The sequence below is a fragment of the Xenopus laevis genome, chromosome 1L (genome assembly GCF_017654675.1).
Source record: "Xenopus laevis strain J_2021 chromosome 1L, Xenopus_laevis_v10.1, whole genome shotgun sequence".
Lineage (NCBI taxonomy): Eukaryota > Metazoa > Chordata > Amphibia > Anura > Pipidae > Xenopus > Xenopus laevis.
This window is the reverse complement of record NC_054371.1, coordinates 187,491,182-187,499,088: the sequence shown is the minus strand read 5'-3', so window position 1 is coordinate 187,499,088 and position 7,907 is coordinate 187,491,182. Positions and strand designations below refer to the sequence as shown.

The window sequence follows — 7,907 nt, the reverse complement described above, 5'->3', positions numbered from 1 at the left end:
CTTGGGCTGGTTTCACAGAGAATTGGTTGTCACTCACAATAATGACCACTTCCGGTTGGAAAATGAAAGGACAACCCAGGTTTAATTTCAGCTTCAGCACGGAGTAGAGAGGAGAAATTGGGCAGCAGCACTAATAGCGTTACATTTGTAAGGTAATAAACGCAGTTTCTATTATTATTTTTTCTGGGGCATCATTTATTATAAGGAAAGGGAATTGTATTGTAAGAATATGAGGGTGACATAATTATGTTCTCTGTAACACACACAAACTTGGAGGGACCTGTAAAAAAACATTATTTACCACAAAAGATGAATAACATCAGAAGCAGGGAACAGAACAACAGGGACCCCCCTCTTCATTACAGGGTCTTCAGCTGTGGCTTGTAGGAAGGGGTACAACACCGGTTCCTCTTTACTCCACTAAATAGAATCTGTATTGCTGTCAGTTTCCTGGCTGTTCTGTAAAGTAGCTTCTACATTTTAAGGATTAGTTGTAGGCTATGAATAATATGCCATGTACAGCATCTTGTGCCTCAGCCAACATTGGCTAGCAGGGTTGAAATATATGGGTATTTGGAAACCCGTTATCCAGAAAGATCCAAATTACAGAAAGGCCATCTCCCATAGACTCCATTTTATCCAAATAATTAAAATGTTTAAAAATGGTTTACTTTTTCTCTGTAATAATAAAACAGTAACTATTATTTTATGCAAAGGTATAATTAATCCGTGTTGAAGGCAAAACAAGCCTATGTATGTAATACTTAAATTATTTTTTTTAAGTAGACTATAGATAGGCTGTGCAAAATAGAAAATGTTTCTAATATAGTTAGTTAGCCAAAAATGTAATGTATAAAGGCTGGAGTGATTGGATGTATAACATAATAGCCAGAACACTACTTCCTGCTTTGTAGCTCTCTAACTCTGAGTCAGTCAGCGACTTGAAGGGGGGCCACATGGTACGTTTCTGTTCAGTGAGTTTGCAATTGACCCTCAGAATTCAGCTCAAAAGCAACAGATATGACCCATGTGGCCCCCCTTCAAGTCTCTGATTGGTTACTGCCTGGTAACCAGTCAGTGGTAAGAGAGTTGAAAAGCAAGAAGTTGGGCTATGTTCTGTTATGTTACACATCCAGTCACTCCAGTATTTATACATTACATATTTGGCTAATTAACTATATTAGAAACATTTTTTATTTTGCACAACCTATCTATTTACCCAGTTTTTATTTTTACACTGAACAGTTCCTTTAAGATCCATATTACTGAAAAAGTCGTTATGTTTGCTCCAAAAGATTACGACACCTTCAAGCACTTCTTAAGAATGTGCAATTAAAATTCTCAATGCGCAATTATGCAATAACAGTTTAAGGAATAATATTACATTGCGAGATGTCGATTTTTATTCCTGTGGGTGCAAATAGTTTTTTTCTTTGCGACTTTAATTACTTTCCCCCCAATAAAGTCTAGTGTCAGATGGGCGGTTTTTCCGTCTGCATATGAACAGTAGGTACACTTACATCCTCATGCTGGTAAATCCAGAGCCAGTGGATTGCTATGAAGGGTCCTGGGAGAGGGAAAAAAAAGTTCAGACAATGTTTATGAAGCTCAGTTGTATTTCAATCTTTATACTGTACAGTACACAAAAATGCTCAATATAAGTGCTAATATTTAAGGCTTATGCTTAAAATTGCTTAATTATTATGCCTACTAATCCACTTTGACACCTATACATTGGTTGATAAAGTCTGCTGTTTATGGGCCCCTTCCTATCTCATATCCAAATCATATGTGACTGAAAATTGACAAATTTGCTTGACTATGCACTAGAGGAATTCTTTAGGCTGTAGTTTCGATACAACTGGGATATATAGTGAATAAAGTACCCCCTCTTGTAAAATATAAGGATATTATAAGTTACCGAGGAGTTTCATGACTATATAAAAACACGAGGCCGAAGGCCGAGTGTTTTTATACAGGTCATGGAACTCCGAGGTAACTTCTAATATCCTCATATTTTGCAACTGGGGGTACTTTATTTATTATAATACACAAGTTTCAGTGAGTCATGTGACAAAAATGACACCAGAACTCACCGTTTATAACTGATGACATCAGAACTCATCGTTTATAAGGATATAATTTACAAGATATTCATAGCTTTTGTGTATTATAAAAGGATACCTACCTACTATTAAAATAGAATTTCCTCATGGGTACAAATTTTCTGTGTAATATTTTTTTTTAATTAATACATATACATATTTATACATATGGCTCTGTTACTTTTTTTTTTGCCTCAGAAAAATGTTGCGTCCAAATAGTGCTTCCCCGAGGACCAGTACTGTTAAACAGCCAGGTCCGGCAAACTCAAGTCGAGCCAAGGGTCTTAAAGATATTCGTGTTGATGAAGAAGTGAAAATAGCTGTCAACATTGCGCTGGAGAGGTTTCGTTATAGTGATCAAAAAGGTATGATGATTCTTCTTTTTTGCCAACTATGTTTATGTAATGCTAATATGGATTTTTATTAATATAACTATAATATATATTAAATAAGGTGAAATTGAGCCAAATGCTCACAAAAATTCTCACTCACAAAAATGTGGATGGATACAGTCACATGGCACAATAAAGCACAAAAGAACATACACAGAAACATACCTTGTGTCAAGCTGAATCTCTGACTGATTACGGATGCCTTATATTCAATTAGATTTTTTTTCTTTTCTTACTCTGATTGTCCTGTTTGTGTGCCACAGGCTTAATTATTGCAGTACATGAGCAAAAAATGTGAGTTATCAAAACAATGAAATGTGTTTTTGTTTCTTTGAATGCATACACATTAGATGTGCTGCTGTCAGTTAATGGAAAGCATCTTTATTTTGTGTCATGTTTTTTGTTGCAACTTTTCATGCTTTTCTTTTACATTAGATATTACTTGCTGCATGCTCTTCTCCAATTGTCAATATCTGCCAACAGTTCTGTAAGAATATATTCTCTTAAATTTAAGCTTCAAAAGGACTCATTTCTGTGTTCATTTTTTTTCATGCTTTAGAAATGGAATTTCCTTCATCCTTGACAAGTACTGAGAGAGCATTTATTCATCGCCTGGCGCAGTCACTGGGACTTGTGTCTAAAAGCAAAGGGTATGTCTGCTTATAACCCACGAAAGCATTCAATGGGTGGTGGTGTATCCACATTTAGGGGAAGACAGACAGGATTCTTCTAAAGGGCTAAGTCCACTGCGGGGCTCAGTCTCAGTGGGGACCACATCGTTTTCTTAAGGTAACCCTGAATGCAAGGTCTCCATGTCAAGAAAGTCTGAATCTTTACCCCCTTGCTCAGTAATGCAAAGAAATGTATATATACTGATCTAGAATAAAATGTGACAATAAGTCAAATTTCACTAATATTTGTGATGTGTTGCACCAGTGCAGCGCTAATGAATAAACGCTGTAAATTTGAGCAGTGTATTCAATTAATTCATGTAGTAAACAAAGATAAAATAAAGGGGCAGATCTTTAATAAATGTGCAACTTTATATCATTTCAGTAGACTTTAACAACCTGGCAGCAGTCTAATCTATTATCCAAAATATGGTTTTCATATTTTGGATAATAGTAACAGGACAGGTCATAGGTGGATAGGTCAACAATACTGTTTATTCCATCCACTTGCTGATTCACCTGTGCTGCAGTGAGGCTGTCCTCAAAATGTGCTTTGAAGTTGGAGGACAGCTTTGCAATCCTGTGGTCTTATTCGGGAATAGGCAACCTTTGTCACCTTTGCAAAGTTAAAATTTATAGCAGATCTCTGTTGGTAGCGTTGGTAAAGTATGCGGAGAGTTGTACTTCTGTAGCATCTGCAGTCCTGTAAGTGGAAATACGGGTACATTTTACAAAATGCAGAATGGGTAATACATTTTCCAAAATCTAAAGTCAATTCCATGCTTATTGTTCTAATGTTGTTTTCAGGAAAGGTCCAAATCGATGCCTGACATTGAAGAAAAAGAATGGATCAGAAGCATCAAGTGCACTAATGTCCTGCAACCTGACCCAAAATACAAAGCAAGCAGTGCGTAACCTAATCCAGAGATTTCCTCTCACAAACAAGGAAAGGACAGAGTTGCTTCCTAAAACAGAGCGGGGAAACGTGTTGGCAGTTGAGGCTGGTGAGTCTTGGGCATTATGTAAAATTTCTGTATATTTCTAAGTTCAGGTTGAACAGCATAGATAGGCAGATATTTGGAAATTACTTCTTAAAGGGCTGGTTCACCTTCAAGTAAACTTTTAGTATGTTATAGAGTGGCCAATTCTAAGCTTCTAACTTTTCAATTGGTCTTCATTATTTATTTTTATAGTTCTTTAACTATTTGCCTTTTTCTTCTGACTCTTTCCAGCTTTCAAACGGGGGGTCACTGACCCCATCTAAAAAACAAATGCTCTGTAATGCTACACATTTATTATTATTGCTACTTTTTATTACTCATCTTGCTATTCAGGCCTCCTATTCATATTCCAGTCTCCTATTCAAATCAATACCTGGTTGCTAAGGTATTTGGGACCCTAGAAACCAGATTGCTGAACCTGCAAAATGGAAAGCTGCTTAATAAAAAGTTAAATAACTCAAAAACTACAAATAATAAAAATGAAAACCGAATGCAAATTGTCTCAGAATATCACTTTCTACATCATATTAAAAGTTAACTCAAAGGTGAACAACATCATTAAGTGAATCAGCATTCCATTGCTCATGTGTACAATAAAAGAATCATCATTGTGCCAGTTGGAACATTTTGTAGGCTGAGAGTCATTGTGTGTGTCCTGAAGTCTGAATATTCAGCTCAATTAGACTCGCCACTAGAATAGCAAAACAAAGGAACCAGGGTGCTAAAGGCTAAAAAGCAGAAGAGCCATTTACAATGCAAACCATGCAGTGAAAGCCTTCTTAAAACAAGGTATTTACATGCCTCATATACACTGGGCCCAGTGTGGCTCAAAATGTTGCCATAATATGTACTGTTTTACACCCGGCACCCGTAAAGCTTTGCAATAACAACTGAGCACTCCAACACTGAAGGAATACTCATTCCATCGAGTGCCTGGCTGCTAGATTAAATTGGTTCCTAGCATCCATATAACTGCTGATATTACAGACTGGGGATCTGCTAAATGCTTAATCATTTTAAAAAAGTGAAACCAGTTACCGGTATAAAATTATCTTAGAATGTCACTTTCCACATTATATTAAAAGTTAATTTAAAGGTGAACAAACTCTTTAAGGATAACCACATTGGGTAAAGTTCTACTATTTTGATGACCTGGACAGTTGTTGTGCTCTTTACATGTATGCAAAGCTATAATTTTATTGTAAATGTATTTACATTTTTTAAGGTTTCCAAGTTATAAACTTTTTTTCAGTAATACTTTGCTTTGAAATTTTTCTCAGCTCTGTTTATTGAAGAGAGCCGGACTCATTCTGTTACTGCTGACTCTCTGCCCCTTTGTTTTTTTTTAACTAAACGCACATCTTACCAGGTTTCTGGAAAATGAGGCACATGAAACCCTTTTATTTGTAGTTTGTAGATATTTTTTTTCTCATCAGAGAGAAGAAAGCAAAATCCAAAATTGGTGAACGAAAAGGAACTCCTGCAGTTATTACTGCAAATAAACTTTTATAGTAGTGGTAGCACGACATGTTTCGGGTACAATACCCTTAATAATAATTTTCCTTCTTCAATTCTGGATTCCACTAAGCAGTTGCAGGACAGAGCAACCATTAAGGAATTGGACGTAACTTTTTCTAAATTTGGTACTGACCACCAACCCCTTCTCTTCTATTTAGATAGAAGAAAGCATCAAGGCAGTTTTAACTAGAACAAGGAAAGCTTAACATACTTGGGTTTGCCAATTTTTTAGGCACTCCACATTAAGAAAAATCACTAACCATTTGCCCAAGCACATTTTGCTAAAATGCTGAAGGCAACAAGTCCAGAGTTACTCTATGGTAACTTGGGGCATGTGTCATATTATTAGGGATGCACTGAAGCCAGGATTCGGTTCGAGATTCGGCCTTTTTCAACAGGTTTTGGATGCGGGCGAATTCTCGTGCCTTGCCAAACCAAATCGGAGTCCTAATTTGCATATGCAAATTAGGGGCAGGAAGGGAAATCACATAACTTTTTGTCACAAAACAAGAAAGTAAAACATTTTTTTTCCACTTTTCTCCTTCCTGATCGTAATTTGCATATGCAAATTTGGGTTTGGTTTGGTATTCGGTCAGATCTTTCATGAAGCATTTGGGGATTCTGGCCGAATCCCAAATATGGGATTTGGTGCATCCCTACATATTACATACATAGATGTTTACTGTACAAATTAATAGTGATATATTTATTATCTGCAGAGAATCGTGAAATAGGCAAGACCAGTGGACGTTTAAACAATGGTATTCCTCAAGTACCAGTTCAGAGAGGAGTGTCAGAATATGATTTCTTCAGGCAATCTTTACCAGTCTTTGAAAAACAAGAGGACATCATTAGAATTATTAATGACAATAAAGTAGTTTTGATTGTTGGAGAAACCGGATCAGGGAAGACAACTCAGGTGAGTTGCAATGTGCATTGTGAGGTTACCAATATAAAGATTGTTAGTTTGAGATGCCTTGACTACACCATATGGAGTCATTAACTTTGGTTGTCTAGTGTAACCAGTGCAGTAAGCCATATAAATCAAATAAAAATTGCAAAGCTGGTGTGTGGTCTGACCACCTGAACCCACGCATTAGCAGGAGCTCCACCATAAAAACCAATAAATATCCTGATCCATCTGCAAAATACACCAAAAACAGAGCCAGAAGAACTTGCTTGGCGACCGCTACCCTAGAGACAACTAATGTGGCACAGCAGAGCACACAAATGAACACCCAAAGCCCGCGGCCCGGCTACAGAAGTTTGCCCCGGGAAGCCTCCCAAAATGGTGGCTCCTCTGAACAAGCCGCGAGCAACCACATCTCAACAGCAGGCACAGCGGACACCTAGCCTCCTACATCACACGAGCGAGAAGCACTTCCATCACCAGCAGAGCCCATGCTACACAATGTGATGGCAGAGATACGCTCAGCTAATACTTCCTGCATATTGCTGATACATTCTAAAACTGAGGAAGTCAAAATCGACCTCTCTATAATCAAGGGTGACCTGCAAAAACTCAGGGAGTGAACAACTGATGTGGAAACCGAGTGAGCAGCCTGGAAGATAATTGCCGCGACCTGGCAGAGCAGTACCGGGTAGTTCACAAACTGATCACGAGTGCCAACACAAGCCGGATGACTTGAAAAACTTACTGCGCCGCAACAACCTGAAGTTCGTGGGTTTCCCTGAGCTATCAGAGGGTAATGCTCCTGAATCCATCCTGGAAACATGGCTAATGGACACTCTTGGAGCAGAATAACTCTCTAGCACACTAATCTTAGAGAGAGCTCATAGGGTCCCCACAAGGCAATCCCCACCTGGAGCTCCAAAGACTGATGATCGCCATGCTGCTGAATGCCTGTGACAGGATCCTGTCGCTAGCCAGAACAAGAGGACTGCTGAGATATCAAGCTGTTAACATCTCTATCTACATGGATTACTCCATGGAGGTGCAAAGGGCTGAATTCCAGAGTGGCAAGAAGCAGTGTGACTGGTCTATGCGAAGTTGTACCATACTCGCCTATGAGTGCAAGCAGACGGAAGCTCACACTTCTTCACATATGACTGGACGCAAGGGGAATACCGGCTGGACAAGGTCTATAGCCGCGAGTATGCCTTTCTCCTGGGCCCCGCATATCACACATAGGGGTCAACCTCCATGCATTATCCAATGAACACAGGGCTGGACGGCCTTTAAAGGAAAACTATACCCCC

General features: G+C 38.4%; 1 protein-coding gene across 1 annotated transcript in view; it reads left to right on the top strand.

Annotated features, from left to right (window-relative positions):
- The first annotated feature begins 7 nt into the window (after window positions 1–7).
- ythdc2.L (YTH domain containing 2 L homeolog) overlaps window positions 8–7,907 on the top strand; it is a 51,402-nt gene continuing 43,502 nt past the window's right edge. The window contains exons 1-5 of the mRNA XM_018264331.2: window positions 8–152; window positions 2,304–2,470; window positions 3,057–3,147; window positions 3,976–4,172; window positions 6,407–6,606. Of these exons, the coding sequence (XP_018119820.1) occupies window positions 2,308–2,470; window positions 3,057–3,147; window positions 3,976–4,172; window positions 6,407–6,606 (651 nt within the window). The 5' untranslated portion in view covers window positions 8–152; window positions 2,304–2,307. The remainder of the gene's footprint in view (window positions 153–2,303; window positions 2,471–3,056; window positions 3,148–3,975; window positions 4,173–6,406; window positions 6,607–7,907) is intronic.